Source organism: Schistocerca americana, chromosome X, assembly GCF_021461395.2.
Source record: "Schistocerca americana isolate TAMUIC-IGC-003095 chromosome X, iqSchAmer2.1, whole genome shotgun sequence".
NCBI classification, from domain to species: Eukaryota; Metazoa; Arthropoda; class Insecta; order Orthoptera; family Acrididae; genus Schistocerca; species Schistocerca americana.
Window position 1 is genome coordinate 179006315 of NC_060130.1, and position 25056 is coordinate 179031370.

General features: G+C 39.5%; 1 protein-coding gene across 2 annotated transcripts in view; it reads right to left on the minus strand.

Moving 5' to 3' along the window:
* Positions 1 to 25056, minus strand: part of LOC124554809 (regulator of nonsense transcripts 2-like) — a 233707-nt gene that overhangs the window by 67102 nt on the left and 141549 nt on the right. For both annotated transcript variants that reach the window (XM_047128465.1, XM_047128466.1), the window contains 5 exons: positions 24841 to 25000; positions 24577 to 24724; positions 15337 to 15555; positions 9405 to 9734; positions 9159 to 9317 (listed from right to left, as the gene is read on the minus strand). In XM_047128465.1, coding sequence (XP_046984421.1) covers positions 9159 to 9317; positions 9405 to 9734; positions 15337 to 15555; positions 24577 to 24724; positions 24841 to 25000 — 1016 coding nt within the window. The remainder of the gene's footprint in view (positions 1 to 9158; positions 9318 to 9404; positions 9735 to 15336; positions 15556 to 24576; positions 24725 to 24840; positions 25001 to 25056) is intronic.

Genomic DNA, 25056 nt, shown 5'->3' on the forward strand with positions numbered 1-25056 from the left:
TCACTGGTACTCAGGTGATTCATGTGAAAAGGTTTCTGGCACGATTATGGCTGCACAATGTGAATTAACAGGCTTTGAATGTGGAATGGTAGACGCATGGGAAATTCCATTTTGGAAATAATCATGGAATTCAATATTCAGAGATTTATAGTGTCAAGAGTGTGCTGAGAATACCAAATTTCAGGTATTACCTCCCACCATGGACAATGCAGTGGTCGACTGCCTTCACTTAATGACCAGGAGCAGCAGTATTTGTGTAGAGTTGTCAGTGCCAACAAAGAAGTGATGCTGTGCAGAAATCAATGTAAGGAGTATGACAAACACACCCGTTAGGACAGTGTGGCGAAATCTAGTGTTAATGGGCTATGGCAGCAGATGACCAATGCGAGTGCCTTTGCTCACAACATGGTATCACCTGCAGTGCCTCTCCTGGGCTTGTGACCATATTGGGTGAACTGTAGATGACTGGAAAACCATGGTCTCATCAGATGAGTTCTGACTTCAGTTGGCAAGAGCTGATGGTAGGGTTCAAGTGTGGTGCAGGCAACACAAACCTATGGACCCAAGTTGCCAAGAAAGCACTATGCAAGCTGGTGGTGCCATATAATGGTTTGGGCTGTGTTTATATGCAATGGGAGCGTCCTCTGGTCCAGCTGGACTGATCATTAAATGGAAATAGTTATGTTCAGCTACTTGGAGACTATTTGCACTCATGGACTTCATGCTCCCAAACAATGATGTCACATGTTCGTGACTGGTTTATAGAACATTTTGGACAATTCGAGCAAATGATTTGGCCACCTAGATCAACAGATCTGAATCCCATTAAACATTTATGGGACATAACTGAGAGGACAATTTGTGCACAAAAACCTGCACTGTCAACACTTTTGCAATTATGGATGGCTATAGAGGCAGCATGGCTCAATAATCCTGCAGGGGTCTTCCAACGACTTGTTGAGTCTATGCCTTGTTCAGTCTACGCCACATCGAGCTGCTGCACTACACTGGGCAAAAGGTGGACCAACATGATATTAGGAGGTATCCCATGACTTTTATCACCTCAGTGTGTAAGTGAATAGAGATCCCTTTCTATAATATTATGAAGGAAGATACTATGAGCTACAACAACATGAGCTTTTTTTGAGTAATAGTTTTTGTCCATCAAATTTTTTAAAGGGAAAGCATATACTTTACAAGACCATTTAGATACAGACCCCCCCCCCCCCTCCTCCTCTTAAACTTCTCATTCTTTTAAAGAAACTACCAACTTTGCAACTGTGGGGTATCCTTTCCTACTACAATATCCATAAATGTAGCAACAAACTGCATCGGTTTAGAATGAATTGAGATCTGGAACTGGACATGGCTCTTCCCTCCCGCCCCCTTCCAGGGGTACTTAAAAATACACTGTTTTCTCCATAGGGCCTTTGTTCCACACGGTTTGCTACAGTATCATGTAATTCTTGGAGTAGCACCTCTTTCCTCGTTACACTTACTTCAGTAAGTCCTACAATTTTTGAGGTATGCTCTAAAATTTTATGAGCAGTAACTGACAGATGGATATGAAACAGAAACAATTCTTTTCTTGATCATAAAATTCACATGTCCTTCAAAGTAATTCTAAAGCCTGACTATTTAATGGCACACCACAAACTGATGCATTGGCACTCAGTGAATGACGTCTTTTTGGTGACTTTTTCAATAAGCAAAACCTGTAATCAAAGCAGTAAAAGAGCACAGCTATATAAAAGCAGATGGTTGCACAATGATAATCAATGTATATGTACTGAAAGCCAGTAATGTGCTTGCACTGACACAGGAACCAGCTTATGTTGCTGTGCTGTAAGTGCCTGCAGTGCCTCGTGTTCTTCATTTGTTTATGAATCGTACTGTCAACTTTAAGGTGTTTGTAGAGTGACCTCAAAGTGACATGTCTGACTGGTCCAAGTATAGTAGATACAGTTTTGATAAGAAACCCATGTCTGGAGGTATGCTGTTTGGATATAAAATAAGTTTCAAGATTCAATCGCTTTCAAATATCCCACTTCATGGAGTGCACACATCAATGACAATGAGCTCTGATCTGTGTGATCCACAGGAGCTGCTCAATGGGACAACACTGCTGTTCACTTCACAATATGTACTATGATGCATGTTCTCATATAAAACATCCAGGACCCCTGTTGTGCATACGGGGAGCACTATAGTCAATCCTCCTTGTTGCAAATGTACCAGTTTCTCACAGCAGTCATCGTAATTGCACAAAAATGAATGAGCTGAGTTTCAGTACACTGCTGGCATACACCAACAAGTTACAAAGTGTAATTCTGAACCTATGAGCATGAACAACACATATTCTTCCATTAAAAATAAAGGCACTAGGCCAGAAAAATATAAAATATAAAGAAACATACCAAACTTATTAAGAATCATGCCCAAGTACAAAGTTTTAGGCATCCTCATTACAAATTCTAGCATGTCAATATCAAGAACATGAAATACAAAAGTGTGCAAAGTCGGTCAAATGTGTTTGTAACCATGAATACATGTCCATCTATGCAACTAATTGAAGGCAGTTTGTTTATTGCCACACACATTTCACTTCTTTTATTTGCGAAGCATCTTTAGTGGCCTGTAATACATGTTTGTTTTTACAGTTAGAATCAAATTTTGTAGCACAAAATTTGTGATGTGAAATTATCATTTGATGTTACTTATGATTTCCAGTGCTGTTAGCCCATGTACGTGGTCTTGGAGATGTGTTCATTAGTCCAACTGGAGCATGGAGACCAACACACACATCTCCAGGACCACATACATAGGCTAACAGTGCTGGAAATAGTAAGTAACACTGAATGATAATTTCACATCATGAAATTCATGTTACAAAAGTTGATTCTAACCTGAAAAACAGGAGAAGAACATGTCAAAATATAACAAAGTATCATATTGTACCAACCACATAATACATTTATAATATGTATAAAAACAAACATGTACTACAGGCCACTAAAGATGCTTCGCAAACAAAAGAAAAGAATCGTGCATGACCATAAACGAACTGCCTCCAATTAGCTGCATAGATGGAACATACTTTCACGAACTCTGGAGCAACTATGCAATGACGTAAAACAAAAACAGTGTTTGTCACCATTTGAGGTCATTAGAATACTAACTGCAAAGTGTGCTTGTAAGAGCCAACAAAAAATTTGTGCTAGAATTGGTAGGTGATGTGCAAGTAAGCACAGTCACAATTCAACCAACACAATAGAATTATTTAATAATACGATACTAAGTACAAATTATGAAATAAGTATGACAATGGAAAAGGAAAGTGCAACTCACAATACAAATGCTATTTAAGTAGTAGCTATTTAACTGTATACAGTAGATATCACATGACAACTATTTAAACAAAGGTAGAATCAAGGAATGTAATACGAATGTTTTAAAACAAATGAGTACAGATTCAAAATATTATAAACAACTAATTAAAATGACAATTAGAGGCTTGTGGTCTGCCAATGTGACTTGAGGCACCACCTCCCAGTACATGTATGTAGTGGGGCCATGAGGAAGACAGCAGTGCAAGTCGCAGTCTTCCATACAGAACACATTCAAATCAGTCCACCACACGAAAGCCTCCAAAAACGAAACTTGCAACATGTTTATTACATAAGGCCATCAAAAATACTGAAAAAGGTTTTGATTCAGTTTGTGCTGTTCATTTAGTATTAGTACAGGAGGTTTTTTCATACCCGTTTAAATTTCTATTTCCTTAAACAAATCAAGCGTCCTTCCTTTGAGTGCATTGTGCAGCACCTCCACACTATGTCCAACAGCCTGCATTGTACGTACCTCAGTAGCAATGTGCACACCAAAAGCAGTTCTACTCTGGGAGTATATGTGCTCCTTAACACAAGCTTCAAACAGGTGAAGCGAAGTTCAAGAACAATTCTTTCTATTTCCAGAGTAAAATTAATTTTGGGGGCATATTGCTTAAGAGGGTAGCATAACTATTTATTTCACATTTGTTACCTTTAAACATAATCGAAACATCACTCACAGTATTGTTTCATTAATTCCTTTCACCTGGTTATCACTATAAAAATTAATAAGTGCGCATTTGGGATTTATAGGAAACTGACAAGCACAGACGTTACAAATGATGCACATTTTTAAAATTCACAATGGTATAACAAAGCCTTTTTCAATTTATGATCCACCATCTCCTGTGGTTGCCACTGCAGCAAGATGAAATTGGTAAAGGTATAGGATGCTAAAAACTGATAAAAAACAGTGTCGATTGCATTTTCGATTTTTTATTTATTAGCAACCGGTTTCAGCCCATTCCTCAGACCATTTTCAGGCTTATCTTCGCCACCACAGCTGTTGGTGGCAGCAAATAGAGTGAGATCAGTAGCAGTACTGTTTTCATTGCACTGCTCCACAAAATAAGATATATGCAATAAATTTATAATGACAGTTCTAACGGTCAAGTGCCAAAATGACTGAACCGTGCTTTCGAAAAACTAACATCAGCGGCGGTTTTCAAACAACTAACATGTGAAAAGCACACTTTCAGCACCTAATCAGTCCAAAATGTGATGGGTTTCATAATTCAAGAGTGTACAAGATCAAATGCAATAACTGTGACCAGCCAGATACGCTGTTCATTTGAAACTCATTTTAAAGTGCACACGAACCTCCCCATCAGAATTATAATGTGAAATGAATGAAAACTTTTCAATAGTTTTAATGAACTTATTACGAGGTCCGTTTTTTTTTTTTTTTTTTTTTTTTAAACCTCCAATCACTTAGTATAGAAGCTACGTGAGTGGCAGAAAGTGGACATGTACTGTAGGCTACTGCACAGCTTGTACTATGCACCCCACCATTGCCAACCTCAAGGCATTAGACTACGTTGCACTACAGCCACGTAAACATGGCTGCCATCATTGTTGCTCCTGCCAAGTGTGAATTACGAAGTGTAGTTCGGTTTCTGCAAGCAGAAGGGAATAGTGCAGCAGTAATACATCAGAGAATGAGCTGAGTGTATGGTGATAACTTTATGACTGATGGTGTTGTGCGTGAATGGTGCTGAAAGTTTAAAGACGGTTGAAATGACGTGCATGATGAAGGGGGGTCAAGGACGTAAGTCCATCGTTACAGCCGACCTTGTTGAACAAGTTGACAGAATGGTTAGAGAAAATCGTAGGTTCACCATAACTGCTTTGTCTATGGAAATTCAGGAAGTTTCAAGATCTGTCGTACACTCTGTTGTTAGTGCACACTTAGGCTACAAAAAGCTTTGTGGTTGTTGGGTTCCAAAAATGTTGACAGACACCCACAAAAGTCACCGAATGGCGTCAGCTTTGAATTTCCTTGACCATTATCACGATGAAGGAGAGAACGTTTTGAAATCAATTGTTACTAGAGATGAAACTTGGATCCAATACGACACACCAGAAACAAAATGAAAATCACAACAATGGATGCATCGAAATTCACCAAACAAACCAAAAAAATTCAAACAAACATTCAACAATAGGAGGTTATGGCTACTGTGTTTTGGGACCAAAATGGTGTGTTGCATGTAGAATTTATGCAGCCCAGAACCATTATCAATGCAATGCAGCTGCTTATTGTGCAACTTTACGATGTTTGTGGAGAGCCACTCAAAACAAATGAAGAGGAATGCTGACTTCAGGAATAGTGTTGATCCATGACATTGGTCGTCCAGACACTGCTGGCACAACCCAACGGCTCCTTGAACAATTTCAATGGGACATTTTCGATCATCTGCCATACAGTCCTACATCTACATCTACATCCATACTCCGCAAGCCACCTGACGGTGTGTGGCGGAGGGTACCTTGAGTACCTCTATCAGTTCTCCCTTCTATTCCAGTCTCGTATTGTTCGTGGAAAGAAGGATTGTCGGTATGCCTCTGTGTTGGCTCTAATCTCTCTGATTTTATCCTCATGGTCTCTTAGCGAGATATACGTAGGAGGGAGCAATATACTGCTTGACTCCTCGGTGAAGGTATGTACTCGAAACTTCAACAAAAGCCCGTACCGAGCTACTGACCATCTCTCCTGCAGAGTCATCCACTGGAGTTTACCTATCATCTCCGTAACGCTTTCGCGATTACTAAATGATCCTGTAACAAAGCGCGCTGCTCTCCGTTGGATCTTCTCTATCTCTTCTATCAACCCCATCTGGTACGGATCCCACACTGCTGAGCAGTATTCAAGCAGTGGGTGAAAAAGCGTACTGCATCCTACTTCCTTTGTTTTCGGACTGCATTTCCTTAGGATTCTTCCAATGAATCTCAGTCTGTTATCTGCTTTACCGACGATCAACTTTATATGATCATTCCATTTTAAATCACTCCTAATGTGTACTCCCAGATAATTTATGGAATTAACTGCTTCCAGTTGCTGACCTGTCACCTAGTGACTTTCACCTTTTCTCTGAACTGAAGATGTGGCTAGGAGGGCAGCACTTTCAAACCAAAGCAGATCTCCAAAACAACGTCAATGCTCATTTGAAATCATTGACGGCAACATTTTTTGAAGAGCGTATTGCAAAGCTTGGCCACAAGTACGATAAATGTCTCAATCTTTTCAGTGATTATGTTGAAAAGTAAGCATAAATGTACAAAACTTCTGGTAGTAAAATAATTGGTTTCTATGAACTTGTCTTTTATTTATAGCCTATCGGAGGTTGAAAGAAAAACGGCCCACGTAAATAAGCATAGTGCAAGCTTGGTTTTTGGGGGCTTTGTTGTGGTGGGTCAGTTTAAATGTGTTCTAAATGGAAGACCATGACTTGCACTAATACTATCCTCATGGTAAACTGCATGTACCCACATCGGCATTGGCCCCACTGCATACACATACTTGTAGGTGGTGCCTCAATCACACTGGCAGACCATTGTCCTTTAATTGACATTTTAATTTCTAGTTTATAATGATTTATTCGGTACTCATTTGTTTTTAATAAATGAGTATTACATTTCTTGATTCTGCCTCTGTTTAAATAGTTCTCTTCGGATAGCTACTATATGCTCTTATGTAGCCCTAAAATAGCTAGTATGTAATTGGTATTTGTACGGTGAGTTATATTTACCTTTTTCATTTTCGTACTTATTTCACAATTTGTATTTATTAAAAAATGAATAATAAAAAATTCCACCATGCTGGTCCCGAACCTGGTTCCTCATTGTGCAACTGATGAGGAAGGAGGCTGGGGAGGAGTAAAAACCTCATAAAAAAGCCGAGGCTCGCCAGGCCCAGGTAATTGAATCCTGTGAGGCCTCCATGGTAGGGTTACTGTGAAGACTTCACTGGTAGTGAATGTGGAAAGAATGGATCTCTGAGCAGCAGAACTAGCGGAAGAAGCAATAGACAAAAAAAATCCACTATGCGTCTGACCCGAGACAAGCAGCATAGTGGTCAGTGCCAGTTCATCAGAGGTGCACTAAAAAGAATCATGTGTGAGAATAATGAAGAAATGAAGGTTGAATTGTTTGTTCGTAAGCAGATGGCAAAACCTTTACATGTTTTGTTTTTGAACTCATGCAAAACCAGTCACTGCCTCGACATCTTTGGGTGAAGCATTTTACGCTCTTCAGGAATGGCAATATTATTTAGCTTTAGTTCACCATTATGGTGGTAAATCAAAATTAACTTTGAATGATACACATTTCTTTCTAGGGTTTGAAGGTGATGCTTAAAGCCATAGCTCATAAGTATCTAGGGCTGTATTCCATTTTTTATATCAATTTTGTACTGAGAACAGACATACAAGAAAAATTAATTTTTTTATGATGGATGTTGGTTGAAAATAAAAATCAAACCATACTGAATACGCTTAGTAAACTTGCTTACCAGTATGGTGTAACTTTTGAAATAACTTATCCTGTACGAGAACATGGCTACTTTCCTGACAATGCTTTTGGCAGGATAGAAAAAATGCTCAAAAAATAGAAACAGTCCTTATGCCAGAAGATTATAATTTGATTTCCTAAAAGGTAGGTCAGGTTTATGTGCTGGGTACTGATTGGGGATTTTTTGACTGGAAACACATTGCAAATTCCCATTTTAAGTCACAGATGGGCTTCAAAATCACTGGCATGAAGGTACTCATTATTGATTGAAATAAAGTTTAATGTAGACAGGAGTATACCAGTCTTGTGGTCATAGTCTACTGAAAAGAGGGAAAAAGTGGTCTTCCATGAATGTGCCAGACTTGTCATTGGGAAAAAAACTGAAACCAGCAAAAATAAGTGATGAGCAAAAACTCCTTTCCCAACTAGATGTAGAAGCAGATCACGTCACTATATCTTTCTATAAACAGACGTTCAGATTTGAAGGTGCTAATGAAAGCATGAAATCACATTAATATTCCTACAAGTCATCAATCTTGTATTGAAATACAGTACTATGTAGATTAAATGTGCATAAATCAGTACAGAAGTATTAAAAAGTTGTATTCCTGCAGTACTTATTTGTGAATAGTCTGTTGCATGTCCCAAATGGGACATTTTGACACATTTCAAAATAAGAGTTCTCTATTTCAATTATGTCCACTTAATACAATAAACAGTGCCTATAATAATTAATTAATTACTCTATTTTGCACCACATTATAATTAGGAAATATATTAAAGAATATTTTTTAGTGTGAAAGGGTCTTAACAAGACATGAACCAAGTTCCTCCACTTCCAAAAATCAATGATTTTAGAAACACTTCCACCAGACATAGGTAGATCATAAAGTCGGGTGATTAATTTCACACATACTTATTATACATTAAGAACACAATAAAACCTGTTTACTGGAGTTCCTTGTTTTACTGATATGTCACTATGGAAATACACTCTTATACTTGTTATTACAGTTTGTGTTTTTTAACATCATGCCGAGAGGGGCAGTGGGTGTAGGTAGATTTTTTTTAGTGATTTTTTTTTTTTTTTTTAGTGGGGGAGGGAGCATACATGGTAGGGTAGAGACCGGCTGGAGACAAGAGCAGATGGTGTAAGGAGGAATGGAAATAAGGAATGAAGAGGGGTTAGGGTGGGTAGAGGGGTGTAGGAAGTTACAGGATACCGACCACCTTAAAATAACCTTTTCGTTTTATGCATACCTGGAATATGTTGCTGCTTTCAACCATTCGATAGTTGTACAGTTCACCAAGGTATTTTATCATTGCTACACGTCGTTGATTGTATTTTGGAAGATTCACTTCCATACCAAGTCTAATGTCTTCGAGCACTCCATCAACAACATAGGTGCCAACAAATTCCTTGAAGACAAAGAGAGAGACAAGATATATTAACAAATTCGTTGGTTATTGAAAAATCAGCTGAGGTGTGTAGAACGAGTAGCTTACCTGATGAGCAACTAAACCTGCTAACAGATTTGCCAAACAGCGGATATTGAAATATTTAACCTTGAAAGCGTAAGTGAGACATTTAATAGCATACGATGCAACATCGGCTTGATTCCAATCCAGTTTCCTCATTAATCTCAGAATTTTGTCGATGTTTGTTTTTGTTAAATCCTGATAGAGGATCTTTCTTATGAATTCATGTTCTGGTGGTCTTTCCTTTTTGGATGACAGTGACGAGTCTGGTGGATTCACAAAGTAATATGCATTTTCAATCATTGTAACATATCTAGAGTCCAGAGCCATTACAGCCTTTTTACGCATCATTTGTTCCTAAAATAAAAATTGAGAAGTATAACTGTTAGAGGTTTCCTGCACCAATTAAAGAATAATTCTATGGAATTAATGGGTTACCTATGGTACTGTAATGGTTAATAACAACAAATCAAAACCAAAAACAAATACAAAGAAACTTATTACCACAGGCATTGTCATAAGTAGCATTAAGCCTTTAAGTAACACTGGTAAATATATATGCCACTAGCAAACAACTGGAATTACCATGTAAATTTTTCTCCTCCCAATTCATTAGTATGAATATTTACCACCCTATACCTTGTGGAAGACTTAGGAACACAAAAAATTAAGCATAGACTTAGAAAAACATAATAAAGTGAGCAGGTTTATTCACTGCTACTTCCAAAGAGTATATACTGACATGCATTTCATCTATATGCTGAACACCCTATGTCATTTAAAAGGTGTTACATGACCATGTGTGATTCACCATTCCTTGTGGACACGTCTGACAGTCTACAATTGATACATTGACAAATCAGGCAACTTCAGTGACAGTATGGTCATAGGCATGTTTAAATGTGATAGCTCCTCTCAGCCTTTTGTCACATTGCTCCACCTTACTATGCAGACTGTCATGGCTTATGTCAGTGGCAGAAGGTAACGTGACAGCCAGGTACCAGATCTACAATCTCTACAGAGCTCAAAAATGACCAGTGTGCTAATTTAAGGGGTGACTAATATCTTGTCCTGTGAGTTTAGCAGAACAATCTTAAAATTTAAATGAAGTGACCCCTTTCCTTCCTGTTTGATAAGTGCTATTAATAGCACCATAACCAAGGAAAACAACAGAAAGGAAAAACAAGAAGGCTTAAGTATCACAGAATGACACGGACATAGGAATGACATTCCTCTTATAGACAGGAATGGTCAGAATATAGAGAGCTGATGCACTGACAGTGTCATTTCTTTGATTATAAATTCTGTTCAGAGTCAGAAGTAAAGTTTGAGTGAAACTAGAAATGTACTAAAATGTCTCATTAAGACACCACTCTCGCACATAATATGAGAAGAAGCAGTATATGCAGTAGCAACTGAGCACTCTGTGTTAAAACAGTTAAGCAAAGATGTCTGAATGGCTCTATTTGCGATAGTGCTGTCGAGATATCAAATAACTCCACTTGCAGCTTAATTATGCACGACACTTTCTTACCTACAGTATTTCCATGTAACATAATGGACATATGACCACCATCTACCACTAACATTGTCAAATCCAAAATTAATGTGCCAAGCCTGTGAAGATACAGGTAAAGGACAGGGAGAAAAAAAGAAAGAAAGAGGTCAAATAAGGGTGTGAAAAGTGAATACTTGTGTTTCCTTCTTACATTAACTCTGTGAAAAATGTAGAGTCCTTCAAGACCCTTACAAGATGAGAAATGTTGCTAACATATGTCCACAAAGACGCACATGTAAAAAAAAAAAAAAAAAAAAAAAAAAAAAAAAAAAAAAAAAAAAACAGAGATACCAACAGACGAGTAAAGTCTAACATTGACAGTTAAGATAAATATTTTGCTGACTTCACTCTGTGTCTTTACTTAGCAAACATTCGAAAACAAAGAATGACACCACAAGAAATGACTAACTTCAATTCTAAAACATAATTTCATTATCAAATTTAGTATTTCCAATATTAGGGATGCTACTGTATGATATTACTCATATGGTTCTGTACAATTCAGATTTAAGAGTTTGACAACACTCAAAAAAGGAGTATTTCCTCTCTACTTGTGCATAGCATGTAAAAAGCTGTTACTTTTAACTGTTAATTTGCTGATTTCTACTGGCACAGACTTCAGAAAATGGAAAACTCAGATAGAAATCTCCAGAGTCGAATCCTGGCCATTACTGCATGTACACTAATACATAAAATAAGTTCTCGTAGGCACAAGTAGATTCATTTCATTTAGTCAGGGAACTGACAAAACTGTTGTTAGCAGTTTCTTTTGTACAGGGCAGTGAACAAGAAAATATATGTAAGTCTGACAAGAAATAAGAAAACAGCTCTTTACCGAGGAACAATCAAGAGAGATGAAGAAGGAGTGGGATTTATTTTATTTTATTTTATTTATTTTTTGGGTGGGGGTGTGGTGGTGGTGGTGGGGGGATATTGAAGAAATATTTCTGAAATAAGGATATTGGCAATTTTCAGACATACAAATTTAAAAATACAACATAAAAGGCCTTGTACAGTAAGTGATAAATAGAACACTGCAAGAATTTGGAGAGAATGTGAGAAAGACTTACATAGGAAATCACAAGTTATTCTGCAGCATTTTCAAAGGCACAAGGAAAGGAGAAGGAATGCCCTCCTACAATTCATAAACAACAAAAAAGGAAACATCTTAACAGACGCAAAAATAAGCAATACATTTCCATGAACTGCTGAATTTGTGAAACAAGCACTGGAAAGAGTACCGGAGAGGAAGGTCTTGGTAAGAAGTGAAGCTGAAGAAGATATGGAGTTAAGTTGCAGACAGGCACAATTAAAAGACAACTACACACAACCTTTCAGCCATAGCCTTTGTCAAACAACAAAGAAGATCATTCACCAAACAAGTACACCTCATGCACAAATGACCACCAACTCCAGCAGCTCTGACCAGAATGGGCATTCTGGTACAAGCTGCCAAAGTTGGCAGTCATGTGTGCGTGAGGTGTGCTTGCTTGTATGTATGAAGGGTATGTGTTTCTCTTTGTTGTTCTGATGAAGGCTGTGGCTGAAAGCTTATGCATAATTGTCTTTTAATTGTGCCTATCTGCAATTTAACATGTCATCTTTACTGTGAGTAACAATTTATCTTTTCCTACATTGTTGAAATTCCAACCTGGAATTTCCATTGTTTGAAGATGTGAATTAAGTGAAATGTAGGTAGCTGTTAAAGGATACAATCGAGAGGTTGCAAGGAATGATGTGTAGGAATGTTGGTCCCTAACTAAATAAATTATGTAATCCACATAAAATTAGCTAAAATTGAGCAAGTGGGAACAGGCATGTTTAGCACTGGCACAATAAATATTATCCATGAGAGGTTTAAGACAAAAAGAAACTGTTTTCTTGAATTAACTAACCACTACAATCTCAAGAATTAATAGTTCTCAATTGTTCTTGAAAGCATGAGGCACAGTATTCATTTCCCTTGCTAATCTGATGATTACAGTGAGAATATCATTCTTAGTAGCTATTTGCCCAGAGAAACACTCTGCACACAGTCCAACACGAGAGTGGAGCCATAGAAAAAAAGTCACTAATTCAGTGGCTTCAGCTAACAACAAGTGATTTAACAGCACCAAGTGCAGCAAAAATAATCAATTCTCTCATGGGAGCTTGAAATACAGAATTTACAAACAATATTGGAGACAGTGTGTATGCATAGTAACCAGTCATCCAGTGTTCAGCAGCACCAACACACATTTGGAGCCACAAGGCTCACAACTAATTAATGTCTGTCTTGGGGAAATGGCCACAGGGCAGGGTTCAGTTGAATGATACACTATATTCACACAGGGGTATTGGCCATGGCTGGCAGGAGCTTGAATCTTGACTAGTACCCACATGGGTACACACACTTGCCAGTGGAACAGATTATCTTGCTGTGTGATGTGTTGCTTCACGCACCGTGCTGTGTTGCAGGTGTCGAGATGGAATGGCACAGGTTATTCTCAACACTTCTGCCACAAGCAACTAAGAATGGACCCCGTACCATGTACTGAACTATTTGAGATAAAAAGTCCACGCCACATGGCGTATCTGTCACAGTGCAAGCACAGGACCAAAGTCTGGTGCTGTTGCCTCAACAAGATGTGAACTGAGAAAGTTAAGCTGACAGAAGCGAGGTGCGTAGCTAATGTCTTCATCGTGTTAGCCAGCCTCCATAGTTGATGTCTGCCACAAGCAACTAAGAATGGACCCCGTACCATGTACTGAACTATTTGAGATAAAAAGTCCACGCCACATGGCGTATCTGTCACAGTGCAAGCACAGGACCAAAGTCTGGTGCAGTTGCCTCAACAAGATGTGAACTGAGAAAGTTAAGCTGACAGAAGCGAGGTGCGTAGCTAATGTCTTCATCGTGTTAGCCAGCCTCCATAGTTGATGGTGTCCAGTTGCACAGCAGAACTGAGAGCTTCGGGCAGAAGCAGAGGCACATGAAGAAAAAACTTCATCGTATGAGCAGATGGCTGCAGCGAGCTACATGCAAACAGGATGGGGTCGGACTGCTAAAACCGATGTGCAGCGAAGGGCCACCACAATGGCATCACAGCAAAAGTAATTAAAATCTTATATGAGGAGGTAGAAGTTCTGTCATTTAAAATTACAACAATCGGTAGACAAAGAAAATTCCGCACAACTGGAAAGATGGTAATAATTTCCACATTTATGAAATAAGAAATCGTGAATATATCAGTCATAGAGATATTTCTTTGCTGTTGATGATGGAACCTTTCCTTGGAGATTTTAGAAGATAGACTAAGAAAAGAGCTGAGAGGCAAATTAGGAGACGGGCACTGTGGCTTTGGCTAAATAAAGGCACTGGAGATCTCATGTTCACAGTCAGGATGGCTACCTGAAAACTGTTGAAGAAGAACAAAATCTGTCACGCTGCTGTTTAGGATCTGGAGCAAGAATGTGAGAGGGTACCACAAACTTAACTCTTAATTTCCTACAGGAAAGTGGAGTATGTGAAGATACATTCGGAGCCTGTGCATACACTGTAGGAGCCACGAGAAAATGGGAAACCAGGTATCTGCTGAAATTATTGTAAGGCAACGAATTCAATTAAGCTGTTGCCTCATTACCCTGCTTTCTGCAGTATACACTGACTGTATTATGAAGTTAACCTGACCATTTTGGCATTTGTAGGAGATCTAATGATAGTAGCTTCTATTGGAAAAAACCTACAGCATATAAATTTCTGTGTGTAGGAGCTGAGGAAAGGAGGAACAGAGATAAATGCTGGAAAGTTGATACCGCAATTACTAGGAAATGTGATGCAGGATATTAATTCCCACTCATGGAATGCTGTCAGAGCAGGCAGCCAAATTTATGTACTCAAGTTAAATCAATAGTGTGAGCAGAAAAAGGGAAGAATACATTAGGGAAGCATAAGGACAGCAGACCACTTGTTTAATGGGATCAAAATGAACTCTCTCCACAAGGGAGGAGACATGTAACTGCAAACAGACTTATCTCTATCTCGACACGGAACTATAGCTCCAACTCTTGTAAACAAAATGCTAAATACGGGCAAACAAGATAAGTAGAAAATGCAACCACAACAGACAGGAAGCAAAAATCAACCATTTGGGTGAAAAGATTAAGCACAAAGCTGCTGGTGGAGATTGATTAACAGTAGAAACTGATGTAATCTGGACATAATCAGCTGGTATCAAAAAATCACTTATGAAGGTTAATGAAGAAGGTAAAGATGGAAAGTAAGAAAGGACAAGGACAGCTGGTGAGAGATGGGCAGAGGTGGAGATCCCTTGCATATGTAGACCGAGGTACATTGGATTTTATTTCAATAACAAATAAAGACTACTTTTTATGGAATCACACAACTATATTAATACTTACCAAATAAACTTTCATTCTTTGATGACAATCATGATGCCGGATAAGAAACCTTCCACACGATTCTAGCAGATTGCAGCACATTTCAATATGATGATGAGTAAAATCCTGTACTAACACTTTCAGGCAATATAAGCTTTCAATTTTGGAGTACATGCGGAATTTCACTAATTCCCCAATAAATCTAACAACTTTAACTTTTGATTCAATGTTCATTTGATCCTAAAATAAACACAAACAGCAAAAATTACTTTACATTATGGGAGTTTTAAGGGCACAGTACATGTACATTAGTTACTAATATACAAAAACACAAATACTCTTATACACGAGTATAGTACAATTAACCTAAAAGTACTTCTGCACACACTTCTGATGTCTGGAAAACAGGGTACTGTGGATAGAGCTTCAAATGAAGTGAACTATGTAGTAAAACATTAACCACATCAAAAATACTTTAATACAGGAGTTCTTCACAGTAGTGGCTCACAACCATTAATAAAAGTTAGGCATGAGGAAAAAATTCCCTCTGCAAATGATAGCAAAATTACAGATAAAACACTAGAACTTCCAGTAGAGAAAGCAAATGAAAACCTCTGGGATGTTTACAGCAGATCAAGAAGTAATAAATTAACACTGAACATAAATAAAACAAACTTCTTGAGTTTCAGTTTGAAGAGGGAAAATAACACTGTCACATTAAATGCAAATGATAATTTCACAGATTGTGCAACAAACATACATATTTTAAGGATGAATACTGACTGACAGCTGAAGTGGAACGAACACATGAAAATAATAGCAAAGACACTTACCATCAGCACATTACGCCATTCGAGTCATGTCATCAGTGTCCAACAATAACTACCTCACATTTACATACTATTCCAAGACACATTCATTTCTTAGCAATGGTGTCATACATTGGGAATCAAATGCACAGAACATGGCCTCAATATTAACACTACACGAAAGGGCCATATGAACAATAAATAAAAAGAATAATCAAGCCCACTATAATTTTTTTGTAAAGAGTTAGGGATTCCAACAGTGCCATGTAAGTACATCTATCAAAAAATTATAACAAGGAAAACAATCAATTTTTGACAATATAATGTAAGTGGATAGATAAAAAACCTATTCACCAAATTGTGGGAGAAAACACACAAAAAGAAAGTTGTATTTAGCCAAACTTTCTGAGCCAGTGGCTCCTCCTTCAGACAGAAGGATTCAAGGTGAAGCAAGAAGGGTGAAGGAAACAGACTGGAGAGGTCTAAGAAAAGGGGTAAATTTTGGAAAAGTCACCCAGAACTCTAGTTCAGAGGAGACTTACTGGACAGGATGAGAAGGAAAGACTGACTGTTGGAGACTGCACCAGGTGAGATTTGAAAACCTGTGCAATTAAGGGTGGAAAGACAGGGTAATAGGCAAGATAGAGATTACTGCTAAAACATCATGTAAGAGCTAATAAGAGCGAAAAGCTAACTGCTTTGTTGTAACAGAGGTGGTGGGGGGAGGGGGGATAGACAGGCAAGAAAATGAAAGATATAGAAAACTAAAACGGAGTGACTAAAGGAGTTGTTACTGTGAAGAAATGCTGAGACGGAAGAAATTAATATAAATTAAAGGCAGGTGCGTGGTGAGAACCAAGGGCATTTTGTAGATCTTGTTTCCACCTGCAGAGTTCTGATAAACCAGTGTCTGAGGATACGGTCACAGGGGTATGATCCATAGGGTAGTTCCTGCTTCTTGATGCACTCCTACTCTACTCCAGGCTCTTTCACAGTTTCAAATACAGCAATCTCTTGCTCTTATACAGTTAATCTGTGGCCTATATGCCTCACCAGCCAATTTCCTCTGCACCAGACTTCTCTCCTTCTACAAAATCATGCAGTTATCTCCCCCTCATGTTTCCTTGGATGGTATCATCTGCCAAGCCAACTCCAAACTCCAATAACATGCCAGGCTTCACCTCAAAAACCCATCCCACTTTCTCCTGAGCTACCTGAACAGTGGTATTTTCCTTACTGTCCTCTGCAGCTCCCTAAACAGCCACACCATCGACCACCACTCCTCTCCTACAAACCGAGCCTGGCTAATCTCCTTAACACCCCACCTTCACCACTGCCTCCCAGACCAAGAATAACTCATAACCACAAGAACCAGTCACAACAGTATAGTGTCTAAAGCACTCTCCACTCCTGAATTATCTGTATTACCCAAGGGTCTCACTTTCAGCCCTAAACCAGCATTTGATCACACTGCTTTGTTGAAGGACCTACTTTCCTTCAGACAAAATATCAACTGGAAATATCATTTTGCAACCCAATCCCAAAACCTTTCCAACAGCAAAAACCTGACATTGGACTTTGCTTTGAACAGTTCTGACCACGATCCCAACTTGATCCACCACCACTACTTCAAAATCATCCCTTACAAGCCTTTCAAGAATTCCTCAAATCCAGCATTGCTTCACAACCCTTCCTCAGGTCCCTACACCTTGACCATAATGTGCAGAATACCAGGCTCCATGTTCCCTAAAAGCTGATGACTCCATCATTATCCTTCCACATACAAAGGTTCTACCACTATGGTACTTGACTGAAAGGAGTATATTAGCGATGATCTAAGCCAGCTGTCTGACACCTCTACATACAGCATCTGCCAACAACATCTCATTCCCATGATTTAAATTGACCTGAAGTCCATCCATAAAACCTCAAGCTCCTCAAAAGGACTAATACATCAAGCCATAAGACTTCTCACCCCACCCAAACCATGCACCCTACCTCTTACCTTCTTCCTAAGATCCACATACCCAATCATACTGGCTGCCCTATACCTACTGGTTTAAAAGCACACCCGAACGTATATTTGCCTTAGTTGATTAGCACCAGCAATCTATAGTACAAAGACTTCCCTCCAATATCAAATATACCAGCTATTTCCTACATAGTCTGAAATCCATGCCCTTCCCACACCCACCACACACCTTGTCTGTCAACACTGACGCCATCTCCCTCTACAACACCATCCCCCACAAGCATGGTCTGTCTGCTGCTGAACATTTCCTCAGGCAGTGCTCCCCTGATTCCAAGCCTATGACATCCTTTCTACTCACCTTAATCAGCTCTATACTTACCAACAAGTACTTCACCTTTGAGGGGCAGACATACAAAAAGATTGGGGGTACGGCCATGGGAACCAGGATGGCTCCTTCCTATGGCAACCTTTTCATGGGTCACTTGGAGGGGGCACTCCTGGGATCCACGGGTCTGCAGCCCCTGGTTTGGTTTAGATACATTGATGACATCTTTACCATATGGACTCACAGTGAGGCTGACCTGTAAAAATTCCTGGAATCTCTGAAGAACTTCTCCCAATTAAATTTCACACGATATCCCATACCATTTTCCGTGATGTTGACCTCATCCTCACCGCAGGCCAGCTACACACTTTTGTCCAAATTGACAAACAACAGTACTTACATCTTGACAGTTGCCATCCTTCCAGGTCAAACGTTCCATCCCATAAAGCCTTGGCATTCGAGGCAAACATGTTTGTTTGGATGCAGACATTTTACAGCAATACACCACCATTCTCACCTCAGCCTTCTCTGGACGTAGAGCACACCACTTGTCACTCAGTATTATCCTGGTCAGGAATGTAGTACTCAGCTACATCCACAAGGCCACGACTTCCTAAAATCATGCCCTGAAATGAGATCTATTCTGTCCGAGACTTTGCCCACCACACCTCGAATAGCTTTTCGTCACCCTCCCAATCTTTGCAATATTCTTTTCAGACCCCGTGCTCCTTCTGCACCCATCTCCCTACCCTATGGCTCCTGCCCCTGTGACCGTCCCTGTTAAAAGACTTGCCCTGTGCACCCTCCTACCATCACCTTTACCAGCCCCGTAGCTGGCAAAACATATACTATGAAAGGGAGAACAACCTGTGAAACGACTCGTCATATACCAGCTGTTATGTAAACACTGTTCATCCTTTTACACCGGCATGACTACCACAAAATTACCAGTTAGGATGACTGGGCAGAGACAGAGGGTGTATACCGGCACAACACACAATATCCTGATGCGGAGCATGCTCTACAACATGACAATCGTGACCTTGGTGCCTGTTTCACCACACGCACCATCTGGATTCTTCCCCAAGACACCAGTTTATCAGAACGCTGCAGGTGGGAATGAGCTCTACAAGATATCCTTGGTTCTCGCCACCCACCTGGCTTTAATTTACATTAATTTCTTCACTCTGTTTTAGTTTTCTACAGCTTTCATTTTCTTACCTGTCTATTTTTCACCATCCCCATCCCACCTCTGTTACATACAATGCACTTAGTTTTCCACTCTTATTAACTCATACATGATGTTTTAGCAGCAATCTCTGCCTTCCACATATAAGCTCTCAAGTTTCCAAATCTCGTCCGCTGCAGTCCCCAGCAATCAGCCTTTCCTTCTCATCTCATCTGGTAAGTCTCACCTGACCTGCAGTTCTGGGTGACTTTTCCAAACTCTACCCCTTTTCTTAGACCTTTCCAGTCCTTTGCCTTTACCTGTCTTTCTTCCCCTTGAGCCCTTCTGCCTGAAGGAGGAGCCGCTTGCTCTGAAAACTTGCCTAATTACATCCTTCTTTTATGTGTGTTCTACCACCGCTTGGTGAGCAGATTCTTTTTAGCTATCCAAATAAAATTATATTGTCAAAATTTGATTGTTTTCATTGTTATATTAGCCTATGTGGCCATCATTCCTTCTTATGTAACTCTCTTGACAGTCCTTGTTGTCACCTGTCTTGCTCAAACTGTCGTTTGTTTTCTACCTTATGTGCTAATCCGTTCATTTATTTATCTGTATCATCAAGATTAATCAAAACTTTGCCCCTATATCTTTTCTAGTACTGATTTCCATGCATGTAGAGGGGTCTATTTTTATTTGCACAAACTATTCCATTGTTATATATGAATTTGACTGTAACAATTTACAGTTCAGTACACTGCAGGGACTTCTCCTGACTGTCTTTCACAAATTAATTCGCAAATTTGACAGCTATTTTCTTTCCCATCCTCCCCGTATCTTGTCTATGTGTAATTCTTTCACACTTTTGTGTGTGTTTTTTGTCAAAATGTTCTTTTTTCTTAACTGCCAAACTAAGTAGTTTACATGTTTTCCTATTACTTTCTCTTTCTGTTTTGTCTCTTTTCAAAACTTTTCCAATCATTTTTTCCATATCATATAAAGCACTCTTCTGGTGAGAAATTCTCACTCACTCATCACCTCTTGTTCACCATTCTCTGTTCTCACAATTTTTGTATGAATTTTTCCGAATTTTTTGCTTGATTTTATTCCATTTTTCTATCTTTTATCCACCCTCTGCTTATCCTTTTTGCCACTCCCACAATTTTTAACACTCCAAACTGTCCTCTCTTGCCATGACGAATCCCATCATATATTACATAGCTCCATGGAGTGGCCGTATGGTTCGAGGCGCCATGTCATGGATTGCGCGGCCCCTCCCACCGGAGGTTCGATTCTTCCCTGGGGTATGGGTTGTAGGTGTTATTTTTAGCATAAGTTAGTTTAAGTAGTGTGTAAGTCTAGGGACCGATGACCTCGGCAGTTTGGTCCCTTAGCAGTTCACACACATCTGAACATATTACATCCATTCTTATAAAAAGGTGCTTCTGCACTATAAAAACTAAGGTCTTAGATCCCACTTCTTGAAACCTGCTTGTCTACATCTACAGCTACGTAGATACTCTGCAAGCCAATGTACAATGCATGATGGAGGGTACCCTGTACCACTACTTGTCATTTCCTCGCCTGTTCCACTCACAAATAGAGTGAGGGAAAAACGACTGTCTGTCTGCCTTCGTATGAGACCTAATTTCTCGTATCTTATCTTTGTGGTCCTTACACAAAATGTATGTTGCTGGCAGTAGAATCGTTATGCAGGCAGTTTCAAATGCCAGTTCTCCAAAATTCCTCAATAGCATTTCTCGAAAAGAATGTCGCATACCCCCCACGGATTCCCATTTGGGTTCCTGAACCACTCTAACACTTACATGTTGTTCGAACCTACCGGTAACAAATCTAGCAACCTGCCTCTGAATTGCTTCAGTGTCTTCCTTCAGTCCGACCTCGTACGGACCCCAAACACTTGACCAGTACTCAAGATCAGGTCGCACGAGCGTTCCACATGCGGTCTACTTCACAGGTGAACCACTCTTGCTTTAAATTCTCCCAATAACTACAACAGTTCTAATATGTTTGTTACACCTCATATTGCTTTGCACCATTTAAACGACTTGATTGTGGCAAGCAGGGCACTAGCAATACTGTATCGGAATTATTACAGGTTTAATCTTCCCACTCAGAAGCATTGTCCCTTGACAGTTTCAAATACGGCAATCTGTTGCTCTTACCCACCTAATCTGTGACCTATATGACTCATCAGCCAATTTCTACTCCACCAGACTTCTCTCTTTCTACAAAATCATGCAGTTATCTCCCCATCATGTCTCCTTTGATGGTACCACCTGCTAAGCCAACTTCAAACTCCAACAACATGCCAGACTTCACCTCAAAAACCTATCCCACTTTCTCCTGAACTACCTGAACAGTGGTATTTTTCTTACTGTCCTCTGCAGCTCCCTAAACAGCCACACTATCGACCACCGCTCCTCTCCTACAAACTGAGCTTAGCTATTCACCTTCACATCCTACCTTCACCACTGCCTCCCAGACCAAGAATAACTCATAATCACAAGAACCAGTCACAACAGTATAGTGTCCTCAACCTCTCGTCTAAAGCACTCTCCACCCCTCGATTATATGTATTATCTGAGGGTCTCACTTTCAGCCCTAAACCTGCATTTGATCACGCTGCTTTGTTCCTTCAAAAGGAATGTCAACTGGAAATATCATTTTCCAACCCAATCCCAAAACCTTTCCAACAGCAAAGCTGGCATTGGACTTTGCCTTGAACAGTTCTGACCACGATCCCAACTTGATCCACTGCCACTACCTCAAAATCATCCCTTACAAGCCTTTCAAGAATTCCTTACATCCAGCATTGCTTCACAACTCTTCCTAAGGTCCCTACAACATGACCCTAACGTGTCCTCTGCAGAATTCCAGGCTCCATGGTCCCTAAAAGCTGACGACTCTATCATTATCCTCCGCCAGACAAAGGTTCTACCACTGAGGAACTTGACTGCGGTGTACGGGAAGGTGTCGTCATTGAGTGACTGTAGGAGGATACAAGATGACTTGGACAGGATTTGTGATTGGTGTAAAGAATGGCAGCTAACTCTAAATATATATAAATGTAAATTAATGCAGATGAACAGGAAAAAGAATCCTGTAATGTTTGAATACTCCATTAGTAGTGTCAATTAAATATTTGGGCGTAACAGTGCACAGCGATATGAAGTGGGACAAGCATGTAATGGCAGTTGTGGGGAAGGCAGATAGTCGTCTTCGGTTCATTGGTAGAATTTTGGGAAGATGTGGTTCCTCTGTAAAGGAGACCGCTTATAAAACACTAATACGACCTATTCTTGAGTACTGCTCGAGCGTTTGGGATCCCTATCAGGTCAGATTGAGGGAGGACATAGAAGCAACTTCCTGGCAGATTAAAACTGTGTGCCGGACCGAGACTCGAACTTGGGACCTTTGCCTTTCGCGGCCATGTGCTCTACTAACTGAGCTACCCAAGCATGACTCACGCCCTGTCCTCATAGCTTTCTGGATCTTGTGGATGAAAACAGTGAGCTGGGTTTCACGTGGTCATTCTTAATGGAATCCATGCCGCTTCCTACAAAGGAAACTTTTCGGTCTGCAGAAAAGTCATAATATGTGAGCATAAAACATATTTCAAAGTCCTTCATTTGAGAGGTGATACTATTTTCCACGCCTTCTGGGAAAAGTTGTACTTTATCGTGTTATATTATAGGCCTGCCGCTTCTAACTGAATGAGAAGAGTAAGATGGTTGCATAGGAGTTCTTGCTTGTTTGTCCAGCTAACAACTGAACCACAACTAGTGAATGCTGCGATGGGTTGCATAAGTTACTCTGGTATAATTGAAAGAAGGCAGGTGTGCTGGAAAGAGGGTGGGTGTCAAATGGCAATATCTACAAAGGCCTAAAGAGTTGCTGATTACTGTTTCTGTTTTGGGTTAACATTAAATTAGTCTACAAATTGTGATTATGGTGCCTCCTTACAGTCAGTGCACCATATCATTGCCGATTGTCCTCTTCAAGCATACAAAGCAATGATAATGGACATTCACCATGCATCAGATGACGCAATCTAATGGATCAGACGACAACATATGAAATATAAGCTTCTACAACCTTATCATTGTGCACATTTGTCCACAAATATTGTATATAAGTATTTGCTTTCATCATAATACAAATAAAAGCACTAAATTAATGGTGTTTATGCTCCTGAACTACCTTCACTTCATAATTGGTACATAATAGTAATTTTTGACTTTAATAACCCCTCCCCCCCTCCAATAAATTATCAGTTCATTTCATGCCAGCCATCAATAAATCAGACAGCAAAATAATGCTCCTGTCCCCACCATTTCACCTGCATCCCTCCTTTCCCCACAATGTCTTTACTCCTACCACCACACTCCATTCACCCCCCCCCCCCCTCCCCCTTCCTCGCACTTTAGTTTGGTTTATGGGTCTATGAATCAACATCTGCAGTCTTCTCCTGGCAGTACCCCTCTGCTCTTCTATCCTGTTTCCCAACCCTCATCCGCACCCGTCTCTTACATCAGTGAGTGCAACATGTTACTTTCAATGCTTGCACCAGGGTGAACCCACTCCAGTGTTGGTTTTTGTAGCAGCACTGCGAGTCCATCACAAACATAATGAGAATTTCAACACTTGTACATATATTTCATATTTTTTACTTTCAATACACAACACTATTAAACCATAAGATAAATACATTATTTGGAACTTCTAATTTACATAATGTAGTTATTGGTAAACGGTGGCTTTCTTCCATAAAATGAACTAAAACTAGTTACCATGTAGTTTTGGAGCTAATATAGTTTCGGTACCTTAAGACTTCTCTTGCAGAGTATAGGATTCAGGAACTTAATAACAAGCATAAATATAAAGAAAAGATGAACACTATTTCCATCAGCAACTTCTAATTATTATTTCACAAAACAGGCTACATTAAATTACAAACACAAACCTTTTTGCGGATGTGATATTTAAAGTCTTGCTTCAAAAGCTGGCAAAGATCTTCCGAAATGTCTGGTTGCACAGGGTGTAACGTAGCAACAAATCGTCCATAAAAAGGCAGTAAATCTAAACGAATACGAGGTACATTGAACAGTGCCCTGAAAACCATGAAAGAGGTGCACAGGTTGAGAACCTAAGAAATTCATAAATTCGTAAGTCTAAAACATCCTCGAACAAAGCCGTAATACAAATTTAGAAACAATTTGTCTCTCACCTCACAACTTTCTTCCTGTTGTGTTTGGTATTCAAGTTCATTGCAAAATCAATAGCTGCACTGTCTATCATTTCTTGGTTTACACAGTTGGGAAGAGCAGACAGAAATGATTCTATTAAAACTTTATTGCTTACAGCTGAAGGCTCAGTTTCTTCTATTTCTGGAAAATTCAGTTACATACAGATTAAATTTGGTATCACTAAAGTAATGACATGT